Source organism: Megascapheus bottae, chromosome 27, assembly GCF_031878675.1.
Source record: "Megascapheus bottae isolate mThoBot1 chromosome 27, mThoBot2.hap1, whole genome shotgun sequence".
Taxonomy (NCBI): Eukaryota; Metazoa; Chordata; class Mammalia; order Rodentia; family Geomyidae; genus Megascapheus; species Megascapheus bottae.
Genome location: NC_143535.1, coordinates 3,682,260 through 3,705,840, shown reverse-complemented (window position 1 = coordinate 3,705,840; position 23,581 = coordinate 3,682,260). Strand labels below are relative to the sequence as shown.

The 23,581-nt window shown below is 39.8% G+C and overlaps 1 protein-coding gene across 1 annotated transcript in view; it reads left to right on the top strand.

Moving 5' to 3' along the window:
* Tbcel (tubulin folding cofactor E like) overlaps positions 1–23,581 on the top strand; it is a 45,087-nt gene that overhangs the window by 9,383 nt on the left and 12,123 nt on the right. The window contains exons 2-7 of the mRNA XM_090319315.1: positions 6,867–7,008; positions 8,849–8,988; positions 14,322–14,503; positions 15,705–15,961; positions 19,290–19,416; positions 21,260–21,376. Coding sequence (XP_090175441.1) covers positions 6,876–7,008; positions 8,849–8,988; positions 14,322–14,503; positions 15,705–15,961; positions 19,290–19,416; positions 21,260–21,376 — 956 coding nt within the window. The 5' untranslated portion in view covers positions 6,867–6,875. The remainder of the gene's footprint in view (positions 1–6,866; positions 7,009–8,848; positions 8,989–14,321; positions 14,504–15,704; positions 15,962–19,289; positions 19,417–21,259; positions 21,377–23,581) is intronic.

The window sequence follows — 23,581 nt, the reverse complement described above, 5'->3', positions numbered from 1 at the left end:
ATAACATAACATCCAGGGACAATAGCTGAGATAGAATTGCAGGTATACATACTTTAAATGAAATTGGAAGTGCTAGACAGAATGAGATTGTCCAGCCTAATTACACTGTCTTGGACTGTGTCCTTGAAGTGTTCAGATGAGAGACAAAAAGAGTACTAAGCAGACTGCATTTGTTGGCTTCAATTTTGCTGAACAATTGGCAAGGAGGTGCTTATTCTCAGATGGTCTTGTGAGGGAGACAAACCTAAGGGGCGGAGGATCCCGCCAGAAGTATCATCTGACAAAACAGGAAGTGTGGGACCTTTGGCCAAAATGCTCAGTCTCTTTTGTTTTCCAATATTATTTGCAAAATAATATTTGCAAGGTAGCTTTTAGAATATGGCGTTGGGGTTTTTTATTTTTATTTGCTTTTCTCTAATAGATAAGATTGACTTGCTGTATGTGAATGACTGAAAGTGATTTTAAATTGTATATTTCTCCTTTATGAAAACTATGAAGATTTCTCTTGAACATTTCGTTTTCTTCTAAATCAGTATGTATTTTGAGTTACTGTGATTTTTTTTCAAAAAAGAATAATCCAGTTCTCAGTCATCTTCTATTCCAGAAACCTGAAGCCCCATATGATCACTTCGTCCTGCTCCCTGGTGGCTCCTCTGCCAGCGGCCACCTGGTACCTTAAAGCTGCCCCTTCATTCTGGTGCAGTTATGCCTGCCTACAGCAAGGATAATTTGGACAGAGTTGCGTCACTTTTATGAACTTGGCCGTGGATCTTATCTTGACCCCTCTGCAGTCCACAGTGGAGCTTCTGGCTTTGCCCCCTGAAAGCCACAGTAAAAGAATAGAGAAGGAAGATCTGGGTGGTCACCTTCCCATCTATCCGCTCTCAGAGTGTAGCTGAGTTCCTACGTTCAGTTGTGTCTTATCCCTGCTTGCTTTTACTTTCTTGACTCCATTTTTTTAAAAATCAAATTAGCTGTTTCTCTTTATCCATTTTCTCTTCCTCCCAAATTCCTTTAAAATTTATCATTCTATATTCTGCATACAAAACTCTCGGAATTGTTTTCATAGGAACTTTGCAATAGTGCATAAGCGAAACCCTTTTCACAAATTAAGTCATTCCCAGATACATTTAAAATATTTACATTTTGAAAGGATGAGATGTGGATCTGGTGAGCTCAAGAAGGTAACATTTTTCTCCCTTCATCCTCATTTCTTTTCTCTGGAGTCGGCTGGTTACTTCTTTTACTCATTTCTGTGGGTTTTTTTCTCTAGTGTCAGTCTGTGTATGTACAATCCAATAAACCTATTTTTATAAGACCTAAAGTTTCTATTTTGTCAGTCTGTAAGGTAATCTTTACATCTCTCAAGTTGTGAGCATGGCTGGTAGTATTTATACTTTATGGAGTATACTGTTATACTTTGTTTCTTGATGAAATAAATATTGATGTGGCATACCAGCATAAGATTATATCTTGTGTATCTTTCAGGGTTAGATTTGGTCTGCTTTCTGATTTTAGTTGGAAGTCATTCCATTAGTATGGAATGAGTTCCATACCAATTTTGATCTGACTCTTGTGGGAACATAAAGTACAAATTGTGATTGAGGGTACTTAGGTGACTGGGTGTCTGGTTCTGATAATAATCAACCTAGAAAATGTGCTGTGAGCATTTTATCCTCCACCTTATGCTTTATTCTGACTTTTTGCAAGTGCTTTACAAGGGGATATTATATCCTGGTCCCGAGGCACAAAGGATTTGAGATTTTCACAAGCATGGCCCTCTACTTGGTCATAGAACCAAGCAACGTCACCCAAGATTCTTGTGGCTCCTCGGCTTTCGCCACCAATTCAGAACACTTCCAAATACATTAGAACTGCCAACTGTAGAGGTAGACTGATGTAATTTGACACTAGCTATTTCCAGAAAGCCATAGATTACCCACGCCCCCCAAAACCTTTCAAAAAGCTCCAGTTAAAAGATCTTTTTCCATTCTGCATTTCCTCATTTTTTTTTTCAGTCTTCTTGGTTTTCAACCCTCCTTTCCCACCTACTGTTACTCCTCATACTGCCCCAGCAGATTGATTCATGTTACCAATCCATTTTGCAGAGGTAATGTTCTAATTCAAAGTTCATGTATTCCCAGGTGGGCCATCTGCACCCCTGGGAAGCCAGTTTAGTAGAGCATCCTGGGAAATGACTATTGAAAGCACCTTGTGTCCTGTTATAGTCTTAGAAAATGGTACGTTTGTCTATTTAGTGTATTAACATGTATTATGTATATGGAGTTGTGTTTTGAGTTTGGGATATGAAGGAAAGATCGTAGGTTCTTGGACTGACTTTGGTTGTGTGTAGTTTTGTGTTCTCTTTATCGGTGTCTTGTTTGCATTGTCTTTGATTTGTACAGGTTTCAGTGGTTCTAAAGCTCTAGATGAAAGATGCTATTGGAACCTGGTGACCATTAGTTCCACAGTGAGAGTTCACCTTCCCCCCACACTTTTTTTTGAACTGACAATGGCAGATAGCACTGTGACTTCTTTGATGTTTTTTGTTAAAGATTTCGAAGAGTCTGTTGGCATTCTATTTGAGACAGGCCTTTGATTGGAGCTCTGGTGCCTGTTGCTAGTGGCAGCACACCTGCTTTGTGTTGTGTGCTGTTGGTGATAAGTTTACATTTTAAAACACCTTTCAACCTGAAGATTCTCAAAGCATGCTGTGTATGTGAGCTGACCCTGATCAAACATAGAGACAGGCAGGTTTGGCTTGGAGGGTGGGTGGCCCTGTGCAGGCACATCTGCTCTGTGCTCATGGGAAGAATGGTCTGCATTGTGGTAGATCAGTGCTATCTGCCCCTAAGTATAGGAAGGACGATCTTAAGCAGAGCTCAGCCTTGTATCCTCAAGGTCTTGTGAAAGACCTATTATAAATGTCTTCCATGGTCCAGTGGTGGTGAGTTTCTCAGATATGTGTTTGACTTGATGAGTGGACATGTGAATGAATGTCTGCTGCATTCTAGGCATTAATGAACTGACTTCACAGGCCTAATTTACAGTGCTTGTAGTGATTGAGGACATGGACCAAGTTTAATGAGTGCTTTTACAGTCATGTTTGCTTTTTTTTTTTTTTAATTTTGTACTTGCTAGGTATGCATTCCATCACTTGAGCTATGTCTACAACCTTTATTTTTTATTTATTGCTTTAGTTTACTCTTCAGGTCCAGCCTTATACCTTTTGCTTAGTGCTGGCCACAGACCTCAGTCTTCTACTTTCTGCTGTTCTGGGATCACCAGACCCAATTAGTTGTTGAGATAATGTTTCCCTAACTTTTGTCCCGGTTTAAATCACTATCCTTCCATCTCTACCTCTCTCATCACTGGGATTGCAGGCATGAGCCACTGTGCCTGACCCTTTCTTGATTCTTTTACCAACATGGAAAGCAGATGTTTTAGACCATTCTCAAGTGAAAAGGTTAGAATAGAGAGGTTAGATGATTAACTTATGTGTAGTTAGCTAGTGAGAGGGCAGAAATATCCTATGTCTGTAACATTCTTTTTTTTTTTTTTTTTTTTTTTTTTTGCCAGTCCTGGCCTTGAGCTCAGGGCCTGAGCACTGTCCTTGGGCTTTCTCAAGGCCAGAGCTCTACCACTTGAGCCTCAGCACCACTTATGGCTTTTTTTCTATGTATGTGGGACTGAGGAATTGAACCTGGGTCTTCGTGCATGCTAGGCAAGCACTCTACCACTAGGCCAAACTCCCAGCCCTGTAACTTTCTTTTGTAACTAATAACATTTGGATATTTTAGAGCTTTATGATAACTCTATAATCCAAATAGTGTATTTGTGTGTTTTGGACATTATAACAGCCTATAATTTAAGTCAATAACTTAGAGATGTAGGCATTTAAGTTCCTGAAAAATATAGCAACTTACATGCTTATTATTGTTGAAAATGGAATGGAACTTAAATCTACTCTCCATCCTGAATTCTAATCAACCTTCCTGGAGGCTGATGATTTCATTACTCAGTAACATTTATCGAACCCTTTCCATGTAAGGGTGTTCTGTGCCTGATACTGTGAAGTGAAGCCGAAATAAATGCTCCCGTTATAATGTAATGGCAGAGCTAGGATAATCACAGGAGCAAACCACCTAGCATTTGGCATAATTAAACTGGATAAGTACAACTAGACTAGTGCCACTCTAGTGGAGTATGTCGCCAGTAATGGTGAGCAGTTTGAAGCATTCATTATCTGGTTGGTACCAAACAGCTCTCTGAGAAGAGAGCTGTTTAATGCGCTCTTCAGTGCTCGTTCCTGCCCCTCTCTTCCAGGAGTAAGTACCAGCAGCCTTCCTCTGCCTTGCCCGCTTTCCTGGCTTATTAGAAAGCTCTAGCCACATTCATGGCTCTAAGTTTTCTTGTAATGCTCAGGGCCTTGTGCTCTCACTTTGCTTTGCTTTTGTCTACACCTGGCTCTCTACCACTTGAGCCATACCACCAGACCTCTGCTGTTTTAAAAGAAGAAGTGTTAGCAGTTGCCTCTGTATCCCTGTTCTCTTTATTTTGACCGGTGTATTGTCCTTCTCTCCTTCTCCTCTTGATGCCATCTTGAACCCAGGGCCTTGATTTTCTCCCAGAGCTTATTTGGCTCAAGGCTAATGCTTTACTACTTGAGCTAGGACTCCACTTTCAGTTTGGTTTGGGTTTGTTTTTTTTTTTTGTAATTTATTGGCAATTAGAGTCATACATGTTTTCCTGCCAGGCGGCTTTTAACTATGATCCTCCTATCTCAGCCTCCTGAATAGGATTTCAGGTAAGAGTGTTGGGTGCCTGGCCCTTTTCCTCTTTTTGTCAGAATTCTCAGAATGTCACTGTAGAGTCTGCTCTTTGCCGCTTTTCTTTTCCATCACGAGCATGGCCTCCACCCGTGTCCTCAGTGCACATGGTGTCTCACTGCTGTCGTACTGTTCTTCCTAACCTACTGTGTTCCAGTGTGGACCCAAGACTTCATCTTCAGCTAGCGTTTCTCACCCAACTGTAGATAAGGCCCCATACCAGATATAGACAAGGTCAAGCTCATCATTATTCCCTTCAGAAGCAGGTTGTTGTTGTAGCCGATTTTCTGCATCTGTCCACAAAGGTACTAGCTACAGTACTACCTGTACTTGGAAGCCTGCAGGTCCACCTTGACTTCACCTTCTCCCTCAGGAGTATGGTTTCTATAAAGCTTGCTTTATAAAGTGGTCTGGAGGGCCTGGAGTTTGGCCTAGTGGTTAAAGTGCTTGCCTAGCATGCACGAAGACCCGGGTTCAATTCCTTGGTACCACATACTTAGAAAAAGCCAGAAGTGGTGCTGAGGTTCAGGTGGTAGAGCTCTAGCCTTGAGAAAAATCCAAGGACAGTGCTTAGGCCCTGAGCTTAAGCCCAGGACTGGCAAAAAATAAAAATAAAAATAAATAAAGTGGTCTGGAATCTGCTACCACTTGCCAGTTTTTCACCCATTGTATCATTTTAGGCCCTCACTACCTATCTTGTGTTTTTGCAATATCCTCCTGTCTTCAGTGTGTTCTCATTGGACTGGGGATTGAACTCCATGCCCAGATATGAGGAGCTAAATAAATGCTAGAGCGTGTTTTCCCCAAAATAATTAGTCAAATTCATTTTTTTAGTTTCTTTCTACCTGCGATAGGATGAAATTGAACTTAGTATGGCATACAAGACTTCCTCTGAGGCTCCTGAGTTTGCACTCCCCATGACATTCTCGCAGCATCTTACTTGCAGCACATTCCTCAAATCCCATAGTACATCCTTGCAGCTTTTCTCACCGGGTCCTCCTGTCTTTAAGAATCTTCACCCTCCTCAATTCTGATTAATTTAAAGAGTATTCAGATACTTAACTGATTGTTGGAGGTTAGTTGTAGTTGCCTATCTTTTATTTGATATTTCATACAGAGCATAGGCCAGCCCTTGAGATAGTGAGTTATCAAACTGACAGATGTTAACATGTTTAACATTACCTGTCTTAATATAAAAGCAATGCCAAGAAAATGCTGGAGTTTTGACTCTTAGCTGAGGTTGAATGGAAAGGAGTCAGCCCAAACTCACAAAGAAATGGCACACTGTACGAGGTAGAATTGAGTCCACGCGAAAAGAACAAGGCTTGGATAAAATAGGCTACTTTCCTACCAATGAAAGTACCAAAGACTTTGGTGCGGCCCAGCCCATGATGTCCTAATGGGTCCAGTCCCCCATTCCTCCCTCTCACTAGGGTGTACTTCTTGTGCTTTTGCTTCAGTGCACCCCCTATTTTCTAGGCACTAGAATGGAGATAGACGCATAGGAAGCCAAATGCAAAATGTTTGCCTTTTACAAGATGATTCTTGGAAGCTGCCACATAATATTTTATTTCTTCCTGTTATCTAGAGGTTGGTTATTTATTCATTTCTAAATATAAAAGCCATGTGTATAGTTAAGGGTTCTGTTGTGGAGGAAGAGAAGACTGAGTTTCAAGTGACGCCTGATGTTTAATCTATCCCTTTCAGCCTTTTTCCTAGTTACTTGCCATGCAAACCCTATGACCAGTGGAAAGCCTTCTTGTTATCCACGGCTGGAAGTGACAGCCTCTATTTCTAAGTGCTTTGATTGCTTGCAAATACCATATGCTGAGCTGTTATTGCTGTCACTTGTCTGTATGTGTAGCTTTCCTAAATCGTAAGTTCTGCCCACGATGTAAATTCCTGAAGGAGGTAACTGTGTCTCCTATGTCTGCAATGCTGTGACCAGTGCCTGATTGGTAGTTGGTTTTCTATAAGTATGTCTTGTATAAGTAAAATATAATTTTGATAATTTCTTGGTTTCTTATGGAATTTTAGGCAAGAAAGATGGACCAACCTAGTGGAAGAAGTTTTATGCAAGTATTATGTGAAAAATATAGTCCTGAAAATTTCCCTTACCGTCGTGGCCCTGGGATGGGGGTCCATGTCCCAGCCACACCTCAGGGCTCTCCTATGAAAGGTAAGAGAGATGAGACCTGATGCAGGTATTACTGGAGCTTTCTTATCACATATCATAGGACTGCCTTGATGGCTTTTAAGTTATGAGTCAGATAATCTTTAGCCCTTGTTATGATTTCAGTTTTCTGAAGGAATTTCATGGAACTCCTTTCCTCTAGATGGGCTACACAGTGTTTTGGTTGTACTTACAGGGCAAGAATATAGTGGAAGCTGGGCACTAGTGTCTCACGCCTGTAATTCCATCTGCTGCGGAGTTATGAGGATCAAGGTTCAGAACCAGCCCAGGCAAACAAATCTAAGAGCCTCTAGTCTCCTATTAACTAGCAAAAGTCTGGAAGTAGAGCTGAGGTTCATGCAGTGGAGTTCCTGATTTGAGGGAAAAAAAAAACCCTTAAGAATATGATACCCTGAGTTCAAGTCCTAGTACTTGCACACCTGCACAGAAAACAGTGGGGACAAGAGTAATTCCTGAGTGATATTTCAAGTATATATTTCTCTTAAAGAATTCAAGGCTGCCTTTGCTTTCAAGGACCTTGGGGGGACTTTGAATTAGATTCAAGACATTGACATTTACCAAGATGTCGAGCCAGATGGTTGGCACAGTCATTAGAAACTTAGAAAATAGTAAATATGATCACAAAAGTTTTCAGAATTATGGAACTTGAACTGGTTTTTTAAGAGCTTAGAGAGAATACAGATATTTTAGAGAGATCCATTGTAAGCAAGCGTTCTAGAAGCGTGAACAATGTGGTTATGCTTGTCCTTTACCCTAACATTATACTTAGCAGAGCTTGGGAGCAGTACTTTATAATTAAGGGAAATTAATAATGAGTCATTATTTTAGTTCCCATATTTGGAAGTTTCTGGGAGTTATGTCTTCTTATAACTATTTTACATTCCATGTAGCCTTGTATGGCAGAGAAGTGGACTTATAACTTGGTAAAAAAGATTAAAAAAATTCTCCCAGTATCCATTCGCATTCTGAGAAACTTGATATTGAAAAGTACTAAATTGCAAAACTATGTAACTTGAGACCTCTGTTAATAAAATATGACCTTCATTAGTCCTTGTTCTATAGTAAGCAAGAAAAGAGTGGTTGATTTCTCATTTTTTTTTTTAAGCAGAAGTAGTAAGAGTGACTTTGACTTACATTTTTGAACCAGATAGTCATCAGGTAATTGTTACCTTAATTTGACCGAAACCATTGAGCATTTAAGATTCTGAAACCCTTTCTTCCACTTTAATTACCTTTTTTTTAAAAAGGCTGATTTTCATAAGGGACAAATCTAGCACAGGTAGATGACTATAGAGGAAAAAAATGTGAGTAGTTCCTGTTAGATGACAAAAATGTTTTTAATGATACAACCTGAACAGAACTAGTTTGGCAGGTAGATTGTCTAGTAGTTTGAGATAATTCTCAAAGGGAGCAAAAGGTAAAGATATATATCAAACAGATTACAAAGCTATGCAGAGTACTTGAGCTAAATTAGAGAATTGGGGTCAGTCAGTAGGTAGTAGTGGTAGTGCAGATATAACTTGTATGGATCTAGTGTTCTGATGACAAGATGATAACCTGGTTGGTTGATGACTCTGTTGTTGGTAGTTGAGATAAGAATCCTACCAGGAATTAAAGCCTTGAAGACTTCTTGGTGATAGTGATTCAGTATTTCTGAACTTCTCCCGAGCCCTAGTTAGCTTGCCCCCTTAGGATCCTGTTTTTATTAGGCCATGAAATAATTTCAATGATTGTTTTTTGTTATTGTTTCTTGATTCTTGGCGGCTAAATGTATGTAGAGAAGAATGAAGCTGATGTGGAAAGTGTTTTGTGTTCTCTGATCCAGATCGCCTCAACCTCCCAAGTGTACTAGTGTTGAACAGCTGTGGAATTACCTGTGCAGGAGATGAAAAAGAAATCGCTGCCTTCTGTGCTCATGTGTCGGAACTAGACCTTTCTGACAACAAACTCGAAGACTGGCAGGAGGTAAAATAGTATATTGCTGTATTTCAGTGAAATACAGCAAAGATAATCATTATATTATTGTGAATCTATCATGTATTCTGCTGAGCTCTGGTTCTCACTTGAGATTCTGGTTGTATGTCTCAAGATAAGTAACACTGCACCAACTACCTACAGTGACTTTTCAATTAGCTTTTGTTATGCTTACCTGCTTTCATCAATGTGAAAAGCTCTAAGGAACTTGATTCCAGGCATCCTGAGATTCATGTGTCTGCTGAGGTATAGAAACTAACAATGCATTCAGATTCTGTTTCTCTATTTCATATATCCTGTGCTCATTCTCTAGTTCTGCTTTAGACATAAAATTGCTACAGCTTGAAAAATTGAAATGTAAGAATTTTAAAATACTCAAAATCAAATACTTGGTTTATTACTAAAATGTATTACAAATATTTTAGAACTTTTCTTAATATCATCAAGTCTCTTTGGCACTTTAACATAACTTTTTGAAGATTTTGAAATTCGACAGTAACTATCAGAATCTTTTAACTTCAGAGCAACCAACCTTAAGTTCACAGGTAACATCATCAAAACATTCTTATTATAGTAGATAACATTCCCTATGTGATCAAAGGGTTGCTTGATAGAAACTCCCATGACGGAGAAGAGATAAATGGTTCTGCCTACCTGGGTGTTCTCCTGCCTGACTTTAAATTCATTTTTTGCATTGGCTGTTGGAGAAGTTTTCCAATAGGTTTTCTTGGATCTCCTTCCTCTGGTTTTCCCAGTGTCACCACAGACTTCAGTTGCCAAGAGCTGTGTGCACTCCTTTCGACTTGGTCCTAGTTGCTATTCCTCTGTGAAGTTTTCAGATTGTCCCAGAGCACCTAAGCCTTGCTCCTGTGGAAGGAGTGTGGGCTAGGTGCTTACTTGACAGTTTTCCTACTGACTCCGAGCTTATTTCTAGTGAAAACACACCAGGTGGTCATGTGTGAGTATACCAACAATTACTGTATCTATATAGGCCACTTAATGACGCCTCAAGAAAGTCACCTAATTCTTTAATGCTTCAATTTTCTCATCTGTAAGATAGACTTGCTGATCAAGTTAATCATTGAAAAACTGTGTAGATGTTGAATGCTACACAAATGCTGGGATGCTTTCTTGTTTAAGAACAATTTGGGCTGGGCTATTGTGGCTCATATCTGTAATCCTAACTACTCAGGAGGCTGAGATCTAAGGATTGAAGTTCGAAGCCATCCCAGGTAGGAAAGGCCATGAGACTGAAAAAGCGGGAAGTGATGCTGTGTGGCTCAAGCGGTAGAGTGCTAGCCTTGACCACAGAGAGGTTCAGGGATAGCGTCCCTGGGGTTCAAGCCCCAGGACCAGCCAAAAGGAAAAGAAAAGCAAATGAGCTTTAGCATAGCTTGTTCAATTTTTCTTACCTTTGATTGTCTTGTTTAATCTGGTAACTGCTCTTGGTTATATTTACCATTTTTGGTAAGATTTTCACTGAAATTCTCAAAGATGCTTGTCACCCGATTTCTAAGTGGTACACATATTTACAGGGATGTTGTAATAAATAATCTCTACGTACATAGAATCTTGGGAGTGCTCTGGTGCTACCTGTGGACGGTGTACGTGATGTGTCAGAGCAAGAGTTCAGCTGCCGTGTTCCTATGCTGAATCCTCTAAATGAGTTCTTTGGGAGTATGACATTTCACAAAGGCTTTAGGCTTTGTGTTTGACTATGTACATGAGCTTTTTACTAAGTAGGAGGATCCGTTTGGTAATGAGATAATTGCTACTCAGAAGAAAAATGGGAGGTGTGCACTTTGTTTTTTTTTTTTTTTTTTTTTTTTTGCACTTTGGATCAGTACACAGAGCTTGCACTAAGTCATAGATCTCTTTGTCCATGTTGACAGAGGTCTGTATTATTATTTCTCAGGCCACACTGACATATAGCCCCTGGGTCTGTAATCTATTTGTACTTGTTGTGTGTTGCTATCTGTGTGTGGTAGTCTGTGTTCAGGTGAACTGCTTACTTTCAGTTTTCCATTTTTCAGTTTATTTCTATTTTCATCATTCCTTTCTTTGTATTAACCTTAACTGTAGTCAGTCCCAATCTTTAAGAATGTAAATCTAAGCACAAGATGGGAGAAATATTGCCAATGAAAGAAGATGGATCAAAGTCTTTGCCAGGCAACCTCAGTCTCACAGGTTTCTTTACCGAGAGACCATTTGTTCCTAGCCTTAGCTAAGTTGAACTCAGCTAGCATTGATATAGCAACGTGCAATCAAAAAGTGCAGTACGATTTTAGTTCTCTTGAGTGGTCACTAATGTTGAGAATTATGAGTAATGTGTTTGTGGTTTAAATTCTTGTTTCATTTATTTCCAGCAGCTAAAATGCATATATGTAAGAAGTGTAATACTTTTTAGGGGGAGGGGCAAAGACATCTCTACTTTTCCAAACCTGGTACCTATGTATTTTAAAAATGCACTTTTAAGCTATTGACTTGGTTTTAATCTAAGTAGTATTTTGTCAGATCTTTCCCAAGGTATCTTTTTTTTTCTCTCTCTTCCATTTCAAAACCACATTATAAAAGAAATAAAACCAAGTAGTTGAGAAGAGGGAGAATTTAGCCAGTCAGGTGAGGTGGAGAATAGCTTGGGTATAAATTACAGATTGTTATCTTAAAACCTTTTCCCCATTTTCCTTAAATCTTCACTTTCTTCCTCTTTAGAAGCCAAAGTGAGGGTCCTCTGTTAAACCATGGGATTGTAGAGGCCCTAGAGGTGAGCTCAGTTCATCTCCATGTTTCTACACAAGAGCAAGCTCAACTCTATCCAGCTGGAGAAATCTTTTTATGTTTGAAACTTAAAAAGGGCATTCAGTATACTGCCTAGATAGTCAGCAGAACACTTCATCAGGTTTTGTCCGAAGGATATTTGTGGCGTGTTATATGTCCTTCGATCTTGTCAATTTAAAGTTACCCAGAAAATCTTAGATTCTAGTCCAATTTCATATTTTAGGATCTACAAGTCATTATTATAAATCTGTATTCTCCTTGTAAAAAGGTATAAGTGTAGACACACTATGAAGATCATACCATGTATCTCTTAATCTTGGGATGTCTCCCAGAAATTATTTTGAAACCCTTGAGTTACCCATTTTTGAGTATTCCTTATTATAAAAGTAAACTAACTAGTAGGGGTAGTACAGGGTTTTTGATGTGTTTCTGTTAACTAGGTTGTCTTCTCAGTTATTCTTTGTGCTTTAGGAAAGCAGATTCCACATTTTTCTCCCTTAGGAGAGCCCAAGTGTAGCTGGCTGTCTTTTGGGTGAAGGTCCTATCACTCAGGTCATGGAAGGCAGCCCTGGGTTGGTTCTTTCAGGAACTACTTATTGTGTTGTAGTCACAGGTAAACTCAAGATTCTTGCCCTATGTTACACAAATGTTTGCTACTATTTGATTAAACTTCAAGAAGAGAATTTATAGGGACTGTTAAAAATTCCTTATGCTTTAAACAGAAGCCTAGTGTATTTTCTCTGAGAGGTAGCTCATTTCTTCTCACTTCTTGCAAGATGAGAATACAAGTGCTCACTTCAGAAGGTTAGTGCATGGAAGAGGTGAATCAAGGAGCGCTAGGGCCTCTCCCTCTGACGTTCTCCTCTGGGCCTTCTTATTCCACAGCTCCCGAATGGCGTGCACACGGGAATCTGGTCTTCAGCACAGATGTTAGTCTTCTCTTTGCCTGTGGTTCCCCCATCTAGGAGCACATTTCCTTTCTCTCCAGAGTTAGAAACTGGTAACTAGATCCCAGCTTGAAGCTTGGCCCACCTGTGAAGCTTCTGACTTCCATCGTGACCTGGGAAGCAAGTGTGGTTGAAAATTCTACCAGTGATGCTGATAAGATGACCAGAGTTGGGATATAACTAGGTTATACCTCTCTTATCATACTAGTAATAGTGATATTGACTGAGTGGCTTTGTGTCATTAGTTCATACGTGCCCTGCTCACAAACTACAAAGAAGCAGATAAGGAAACAGACTTCAAACACTCACTATTTGATTTGCAAAGTGTCTTACACATGTATCTCATTTGATCCTATGAATAACAAGAGTTAGTTACCTTCCAGTTTACGAATGAGGCAACTGAGGTTTGGAAAGGTTATGTAATTTTTCTGAGGCCACACGGGCACATGATTTGAATCCATGTTTTCTAATTTTAGAACGAATGTTTAACTGTTCTTTTTGGTTCCCTTTTTCATAACTCTTTAGTTACCACATTGCCTGGTTAAGTGGAGCTTAATATTTTTATTGGACACTTATCATTATTTAATACTTAAGTTTGTGTTTCTTACTGATGGTACAGCTAGCCTTCAGTTGTCCTTCCTTGTTATGTTACTATGTTATAATGCATTTTGTTGTAGACTGCCGGAAAGTAAAATGGCTCTGAAATTTAAATTCCACTTTTGACATTTGTGACTGTGATATTTAAGTCAGATGATTTAACATCCTCGAGCTTCAGTTGGCTCATTTATTCAAATAAAGTAGTCTTGCAAGTTGTTTTGAGAATTTAATGAAATTATCGAAGAGGCGAGCATAGTCAGAGGGACTAATCTAGTCATTTTCTTATCTATATTTTGTTTACCAAGCTGTTAACGACATCATTAACTGGATGGTTATAGTTACAATTGCATTTGACTTTTTCTTAAAATATAAAGTTAAACAAATCTTTAAGTTGTAAAAAGGAGTTCCCGTGATTAATAAAATACATCTTGATCTGTTTAGCTTTCAAGTAAATATAAGTACTTTATAAGGTACTTTTTTGTGGGGGTCATGGTGAAAGTTTGGTACTTCTTTGAACCAAACTGCAATTTTTCTAAGTGAGTATGACTGTACAACTTCTTTTACCATTTTAAACTGTCTTACTTAGTTTTAATACTGAGAATGAGAGGTAGAAGGTATTCAAGAGAGAATTGCATGGCCTAATCTCAGTTCTTTAAAAATTTGTATCCTAGAATGTTATCTAAGCTGTCTTTTTTTTATCTTTGTATCAAAATGAACATGATTAGAGCAGAATCAGAAACCTTGCCAATGGTGACATAGGAACTCTTTCTTTTGTACCATGGACTCTGTTATGCTACAGTTTCATAGAAGATTAAATTATCTGCCAAGACTTGTTGAAGCTGGTCATGGTACTTTGTGTGTAGGTTACTACGAAAGACTCCCTAAGGAAAATGTCCTTTTGCCTGGGAACGCACTAATTCAGTCCTTAGTGAGCACTATTGCAATTTAAAAGCTCTGATTACTGCCTGATATGCTTCTCCTCCCCCCTTTTTTTCTTTCTAGGTCAGTAAAATTGTGTCAAATGTTCCTCAGTTGGAGTTTCTAAACCTGAGTTCCAACCCTCTGAATTTGTCGGTTTTAGAAAGAACATGTGCTGGGTCCTTCTCTGGGGTTCGCAAACTTGTCCTGAACAACAGCAAAACTTCCTGGGAGACAGTCCACACGCTCCTACAGGAGTTGCCAGAGTAAGCCAAGCCGAGGGCATGGTGGACCGGGAGCTCTGTTGCCGTCTGTGTTAGCAGATAGGATTGCTGCTGGTCTCCCGTCTCGGAGATGCTAGAACTGCAGTTTGAATGGAAAAGAGGTTAGAAAAACCCAGTGTTCAGAATGAGAATGTGAGAACAACCTGGTTCTAGTGGATGTGGATATGGGCTATGCCATCCTTTGGCTGGAAAATATCCCCCCAAGAAGCACTTTCAGATCGGCTGGGCCTTCTTCCATGTTAATCTCATGACTTAGAGTTCTGAATTCTGAGGTCGTTTCTTTGGGAAGCAAATCTTTTACTTCCAAGTTAGCATTCACATGATTAAAAGCTCCTATGGCCTGACAGTTTAAGACACAAATTATTCTTTTGTTTGTACGTTTAGAAATGCTTTATTGTTGCTAGGCATGTATATGTGCAGAGGAAGGAGTTTGAAGAAATATATGAAGCTGTATTTTCTTTGCCCAGATATGAAAATTGTCATGGACCCTTTAGAGCCTCATCTCATACTACTTTGCACATCTTAATTTCTCACTCTCATGCTGATGAGACTTCCTTCCTCTATAGCTTCTAGCTTGGCATTGAATAAGCCTGTAAATCCCAGGTCATACTGACCATGACCTTTGACAAGCTGCTTCACCTCTTTCAGTTCAGTTTCCTTGTCTGTAAAGTAGGCACAGTTATATTGATCTTGCAGAAATAGAAGTAAAATTTATTATGTCCCTGGCATAGGATCTGACACAGGGTAGGGATTCAGCAGTTATTATTTTTGTTTATAAGTATTTGTTCATGTTTCTAGAGTTTCCTTCTATCTCAGCATGTGTGAGCTCACCTCTCCTTAAAGGCCATGCATTTTTTTCCTGGCTATTCTAACTACAGTGTCAAGTTTCTTCCTTACAAATCTCTGTTGTACTTAGAATTGGTATTACCTAATTTATCACTAATTAAGTACAAAATTAATTTAGTACTAGCTTATATCATGCTGTTGTTTTTCATATTTAGGTTTTATCAACCTGTGTACTGAAAATTTTAAACTTTAAGAAGATGTCCTTATATTACCCTATAGTATCTGCCAGAGTCTGACATATACTAGGTATTCCTTTATCTACTGAATGTATGATGATAGGTGTAAACCAGAAACTAAACTGCCTGAAGCAATGAAATGTTTCCTTTCTTCTCTGCAGTTTGGAGGAGCTTTTCCTGTGCCTTAATGACTATGAAACAGTGTCTTGTTCTTCTACTTGCTGTCATTCTCTCAAGCTCCTACATATAACAGACAATAACCTCCAGGACTGGACTGAAATCCGAAAGTTAGGAGTTATGTTTCCTTCCCTGGATACGCTCGTGCTGGCCAACAATCACTTGAATGCTATTGAGGAGCCCAATGATTCCCTGGCTCGGTTGTTTCCTAATCTGCGGTCTATCAGCCTTCACAAGTCAGGTGAGGAGCAGCCTTGGTCTCGTTCTGTAGGCAGAAGGATTTGAGCTTATGCATGCAGCGTATTTCTTTCAGGCATAGCTAGCCTTTTTATAGATTAGATCATTTTCATGAATGTGCTGATAAGTATTAAGTAACATAGCATATTATATTTTATACATTAAGAAGATTATAATTTAAGTGAAATGAAAGTGATGAATCGACTAGTAAAAGAAAGGAATTAAAAAGAGAATTAGAAACAACCATTTCATCTGGATTTGATTTTCAAGAGCTCACCTTTCTCGTCACTCTGTGTCACGGATAGTTTATACCAGTAGATCTTCATTATCATAGAGAAGCGTGTGTTTAGCCCCTCTCGTTCTTTGTTAATGATTTTTTAAAGAATAGTTTTTGGCCAGGTACTGGTAGCTTACATCGGAAATCCTAGCTCCTCAGGAGGCTGAGATCTGAGGATCCTGATTTGAAGATAGCCCAAGCAAGAAAGTTCATGAGACGTTTATCTCCAATGAAGAAAAGCAGAAGTGTAACCCTTCTATTACAATAAAAATACATTTAAAAAAAAAAAAAAGAAAAGCAGGGCCGGGAGTTTGGCCTAGTGGTAGAGTGCTTTCCTAGCATGCACGAAGACCTGGGTTCGATTCCTTGGTACCACATACATAGAAAAAGCCTGAAGTGGTGCTGAGGCTCAAGTGGTAGAGCTCTAGCCTTGAGAAAAATCCAAGGACAGTGCTCAGGCCCTGAGCTTAAGCCCAAGAACTGGCAAAAAAAAAAAAAAAAAAAAAAAAGAAAAGAAAAAAGCAGAAGTGGAGCTGTGGCCCCAGGTAGAGTGCTAACCTTGAACAAGAGACGCTCAAGGGCAGTGCCCAGCTCTAGAGTTCCAGTCCCAGGAGTAACAGAATTTAAAAAATAATAATAATAATACTTTTGGGTTCACAACAAAGTTGAGCAGAAGGTACAGATACTCCCCTTGTACTTGCTGTTCCCATACAGACGAGCTCCCTCACTGTCAACGCCCCACACAGAAGTGGTACGAACTGTCACTGGGACCATAGAGCACATTCGGGCTTGCTCTCAGTGTTCTGCCACTGTCGTATTCCTTGTACAGAACTGTTTCCATGCTCTAAAAATCCTCTGTGCTAACCTGGCAGAGTGGATCCTTTGTCTCTGGATGTTTACCTTTGTAAGAATGCCCTATATTTGCAGATATCTCACAGTATGGAACCTTTGTACATTGCTGTAGTTCATTTAGTAATATGCATTAAAATTCACCAGGTCTTTTCATGGCTTGATAACTTTTTTTTTCTTCAATCCTTGATTTAATAACTTGATTTTCTAGATGTACTACAGTTCATTTATCCTCCTCTTGAAGACTCTGGGTTGATTCCAAGTTTGGGGCAGTTGTGAATAAAGCTTCTGTAAATATCTGTGTGCAGATTTTTATCTGGATGTAGGTTTTCAACTCATGTAGTTAAATACCAAGGTCACCATTGCTGTATAATATGGTGAGAGTATATTTAGTTTTGTAAGGAACTGCCAGGCTGTCTTTGAAAGTAGCTGTACCATTTTACATTTCCACCAATAAGGAATGGTTGCCGACTGCTCATTGAGTGCTTGTCTGCATTTGGTATTGTCAAGATGTTAGGCTTTGACACTGATTCTGTTGGGCACATGGTGACCCATGACTGTTCCAATTTGAAATTCCCTCATGACATATGGGAGTAAGAATCTTGTCATACGACTTATTTCCCCCCTCTATGTCTTTGGTGAGGTGTCTCTTTAGGTATTCTATACATTTTTTTATAGTATTCATTTTCTTACTGAATTTTCTTTATGCATTTTAGCCACAGTCATTTATCACAAGTCTCCTTTGCAAAAAAAAAAAATTCTCCCAGTCTGACTTTTATTCTCATCCTCCATTTGCTTTTTTCCCCTCTCCTACTGGGAATTGAACTCAGGACCTCGTGATTGCTAGGCAAATGCTCTACCGTGTGAGCCACAACACTGACCTCCTTTTACTTTTTTTGTCTTTTAGTCAGGATCTCAGGCTTTTGCCAGAGCTAGCTTCCTTGTGTGAACCTCTTAAGCAGCCAGGGTTATGATGTGAGCCACTTGGCTTGGGCTATCTCCATTCTTTTGAACTGCTTTTCATCCTATTTCTGAAAACAGTTACACATAGATAAAATAACTAACTGAACATAACCCACTGTTGTACTGCTATGACCATTAACATGTCTAATTGTTCTTACACTTAATTATGCAAATAAAGCCCTTTTGTAGTAGTTTATAAAAAATAGCTAACTGAAAATCTCCAGAAAATTATAACTTAGTTTACATCACCATAGAAACTATGAGTGAGATACAAGTTTTCAAGTCTGCATGCTGCACAGGAAGTCGTTTCATCACTTAATTCCCCTTGCTCTACTTCTTGGGTCCAGGTGAAGCTGGCATTGTCAGAGGGGACAGTGTGACCCGCCTGATCATGTCATAGTGAGCAGCCTCACCTTGCTCCTCCACCGCTACCCTTCCTAAAGGTCAATAGAAACAGGAAGGGACGATGTTGTTTTCTGAAACAGATTTCCCATGTCACAGAACTGACCAGCTTAATCATCTTAGGAATATTTTTTCTCCTTGGAAAGCCTTCTTGACACAGTCAAATGTTGACATGGCTGATCCATTTCCTCACAGCCATTTTAGGACTTAAAATCTTAACTTCTTGTGTGTTCTTCTTACTCAAAGGTTTAGATTTCTGCTTTTTGCTTTCTTTAAACTCATTTTGGATCCTTTCTATGTCACTAAAATGAAAATATTATGAAAGTGATCAGCTTTGATTTTGACTCTTTTGACCGTCTTCCATTTTAGAATGCATTAGATAAAAATTTAATATGACCATATTAAGTCTGAACTGTAGTTACATGCCAGATGAGTTGGCCCGTTGCCGTTTTTAAAACTATATGCTCATGGCATGCATTGTGCTTATTGGCACCAACATAGTCCAACTCCACGCCATTTTGACAGAATCAGGATATGAGAAGGTTCTTTGTCTCTTACTAGTGTTGGTTTTGGTTTTGGGGGGTGGGGTCTTGGTGTATTGCACAACTTGGCCTTGAACTTGGAATCCCCTGGTTCAGTAGCTGGAACTTCAGGCTCCTACCACCTTGAATATTTTTCTGACAAAGTCTTTATCTGCTTAACTTTATGCTTGTATAGAGGAAAAATAGAGGCTCTCTATTATATTCAATTTGAAGAGTCTTTGAGTTGTTTTCTGCTGTGTTTCTCTTTTTATTTGTATACTTTCTTGGGCTTACTTAAACAGTATCTTTTCTCAAATTAGGTTTGCAATCCTGGGAAGATATTGACAAGCTGAATTCATTCCCCAAACTTGAAGAAGTGAGATTGCTGGGAATTCCTCTTCTGCAACCGTACACCACTGAGGAGCGAAGGAAGCTGGTAATAGCCAGGTGTGTCGTCGTCCTGATTTCTTCAGCTTCCTCATCCCAGAGGGGCCGTGCCTGCGGGGTGGGGGAATGAACTATGAATTTAGCCCTTGAGCAGGCCATAGTAGAAGGACCTGCTTCTGTCGCTTCCAGTCCTGGATTTAAAAAACAAAACAAAACCAAAAACAAAAACATAATACAAGGAGGCAAATGTGAAGTGCAGTTGTCTAGCTGAGCCCACGGAAAAATCTCTTCACAAATCCCTTCTGTTTTTATGCTTTTGGTACTCACTTGCACTTCCATTTTGGGTCACAGAATGGAAGTCTGTGGAATAGAGCATCATTTCTTACACCCTGTGTTAACGTGGTCACCACACACAGCGCAGATCCCTGGGAGACGAGTCATGTCGGTATGGTGACTGTTCCCTTGACTGCAGTGTGAGCACTGTCGTTGGTGTTGTCATCCTCGTCTTCCCTTGTCTCTCATGTCACAGTTGCTGCCTCTGCCAGCGACTTGAGTCTCCGTGAGTCTGTGGTTTTGTATGAACCTTTAACAGAAATAAGATGTGGACAACAATGTAAAGTGCCTTCGAGCTTTACTTTGTTCTTTTTGTACGCTGTACAGTGTGTGTGTGTGTGTGTGTGTGTGTGTGTGTGTGTGTGTGCGTGCGTGTGCGTGCGCGTGCGTGCGCGTGCGTGCGCGTGCGTGCGCGCGCACCAATCCTGGGCCTTGAACTCAGGGCCCTGAGCTTTCTTGCTCAAGGAGAGTTACAAATTAGGTTTGAGCTTCAGCCTCACTTCCGGCTTTTTTTTTTTAGTTTTTGGCATTAGTTGGAGGTAAGGGTCTCATGAACCTTCCTGCCCAGGCTAGCTTTGAACCAGGATCTACAAACTCAGCTTCCTGAATAGCTAGGACTGTAGGCCTGAGCGGTTTTGAGAGGGGAATAGTGGAGTTTCAGGTTCTCCAAGGAAGAAGAATTCTTCAGGTGAGGTCTTGTCTTTCTGAGCAGCTGATAGTCCACAGAGCCTCATTGCTATGCCGCTGTTCACGTACGTGTTGGCTCTCACTGGAGAAGGGAGTATCGTTTAGAACAGTGAGTCTTTCATTGTATTTTCTTACATGATTCCTTCACAAATACAATAAATTCAGGGCCTAGTGCTGTCCTAGTATCCACAAAGCCCTAGGTTCAGGTCTTTGGTACCACATACACAGAAAAAGGTGGAAGTGATGCTGTAGCTCAAGTGGCAGGGTGCCCACTGTCCTTGAGCTCAAGCACAGTGCCCAGATGCTGATGCTGATGATGGTAAATTCCTGGATTATGTAATTGTATTGTACTAACTACTCTCTAAACATACGCTGTTTAGGATGGCAGCCACTAGCCAACTGTGGCGGTAGTCATGTGTGATTTATCTTGTCTGATTTCAAATTTGCTATAAGTGCAAAATTTAGATTGGTTCTCAAATTATTCATGTGTAAAGAATATAAAATAGCTCATTAGTTAAAAATATTGATGAAGGTTCAAATGATGATACCCTGGATATATTGGTTTAAATATGCATACAATTTTTCACAATGCTTTACTTTTAAAAACAAGGCTAAGGGTAATTTTAAATTTACATATGTGGCTGGTATTATATTTATATAACCTGTACTGTGCTGTCTAGAATCTTACTTTGAAAGATGGGATATAATCATGATAGGCCATAAAACTGGATTTTCCCAGTTATTTCATACAATTTCAGTTCATGTTATTTTTGTACAAGTAAAACCACATCAAAGGAAGCCGGGTCTGAAGTTGGTTATTTTATTTCTAAGGCTAAGTGGTTTTTGTGTCTTAACGTGTCTTCATTTTGCTTTGTGCTTACAGATTGCCGTCCGTGTCCAAACTTAACGGCAGTGTCGTCACAGATGGTGAGCGGGAAGATTCCGAGAGATTCTTCATTCGTTACTATGTGGATGTTCCACAGGAAGACGTGCCATTCAGGTACATACCACCTCTAGCACAGCGCAGTGTGCAGGCAGCCGAGCAGTGGTTGTTGTCAAGGAGAGCTGCATCATCTGTTAGGGGAGCCTTCTCAGACGGGAGAAAAAGAGAGGGAGGAAGCATGAAAGCAGACCTGCCTTACCTGCTGTTCCACATCGCATTGCTTGTGCTCTTGCACTTACATTGAGGATGATTGAGTGTTTGATTAATCCAATAACTCCTTTCTGTTCCTCTTCTGCAATAGCATCTCCTCGCCTGCCCTGAAAATAGTCTCTTCATCTACAGTGCATCTGATTTTAGGATACAGGCTGTGTTTTACAATTTAGAAGTCTTGACAAATGAGAGTTAGGTACATAGAATATGAGAAAAAGACCAGAAAACAGATCTTTGAGGAAATATTAAAGAAATTAAGATGGTTAAGTGTGAAGGGAGATTCTGGGAACTAAATTAAGAATTATAAGTGTATAGAGAGTTGAGGTGTGTTGTTTTGTTGATACTGTTAATATTCTACAGAGGTAAAGGGAGTATCAGATGTGATAGAGGCAAATCCCCAAGAATGAAAGACAAACAAAACCAAAATACAAACAAAAAATAACCTCTGAAAGCAGGTTTCTAGTGTTAGCAACTGGTTTTGGTCACCATAATTACATGTGGTCCTTGCTTAAGACTAACCTGCACATGATAACTCATGTCTATGGCTCCAGCGTTTGTGTGGCTGGACAAGAGAGTCACAAGTCCCAGGCAAACCTTGTCACATGATAAAACCTTGCAACAACTGAACTGGAAAGCTGAGGGACTGGGGGCTAAGAAGAATGAAGTCAAGGATGACTATGAGGTTCTTGTCTTGAGCAACTGGAAGGATGGAAGCATGGAGGGAGATGTGCAGAGAACAGCCGTGGCTGTGAGGGATTGGGTGAGGGAGGGTGTCACAATCCAAGTTTGAGTTCAGGCCCAGTGTATGTCAGGATTCAGAGACAGCGTCAGGAAAGGAATTATAAACAGGTAACATCTAACAGTTATTAAAAATGAAACATTTAGAGCCACAAGGCTGACAAGGGCCTAAAGATGAAGGCCTGGAATGAACCTTCAGAGGTCAAGAACGCGGGGAGCCAGCCAAGGAAGTGTGCAGGCTTCTCGAATGTAGACACTACTCTTTTGTCCTTTCATCGCCAGATTCTAGCCCAGTGCCTCTTGGTTTATAGTAAGTGTTCAGTCGTCTCCATTGCAACTAAAATCTAGAGTTATTTCCTAGAGGCTCTTCTGGTCAGGCAGAAACACAAGCAGCTAGGGGAGAACATGCTTTGAGCCACCTGCAGCACACACTCTGTGCTTTCTGTGAAACAGTGCCCCAGGACTCCATGAGCCAAGGCTCTGAAAGAAAGAGTCTCTTGACTGCAGATGCAAACACTCAAAGGCCAAGAACCAGAAAGCAGAGGCTTTCATCTTTGGTTGTCTCACAAAACACATAAAAATGATGGTTCATTTTACTAGAAGAAGGTAGTGCACAGATGCTAAATTTAGAGCTCTACCCATCAGTACACAACTTTAAAGAGGGTAATTGAGCACCTGTAACTCTTACACAAACACATTTAGAACACTAAAATGTGTCCCCTCTCAGTCCCCTAAACATTGTATTCTGGGATAGAAAAACAGAATATATAAATCTCTGCATCATCTTTAAAGACTTCTTTTGACAAAACATCTTTTACAGAAACAGTTGCAAATAGTCCATGTAACTTGCAAAATAACTTTGCTGCCATAAAGGCTGGTCAGCCAATCATAATAACTCTTTATGCCATCAATTATGTCTTAAGTAAAGAAGAGTTCATGTATAATTGACACAGGTAGGAATATGAAAAGAGAAGGAAAAGCTAAGGTGACCAAGTTAAAGGAAGCTTTGATGGAGGTTAGCGTTGATAGGAAATTTTAAGCACTGATTTTTTTTAAATGTTATCTTTTCCTCAAAACATGTTTCTTCCTCCCTTCCTGGAAACTAAGGCTCAAATGTAATTTTATATGAGACATTGGCTCATCTATACAATCAAGCTTTTACCTTACTGGTCAGCACTCTACCACTAGGCTGTGCTCCCAAGCATAACTACTCCTCATTTGGTAGTATTTTGGGGTCACATTATGCATATAATTTGCAAGGCAAGTAAAAAAGTATAGTACTAATAATCTTTTTAGATATCATTTCGTAATTTA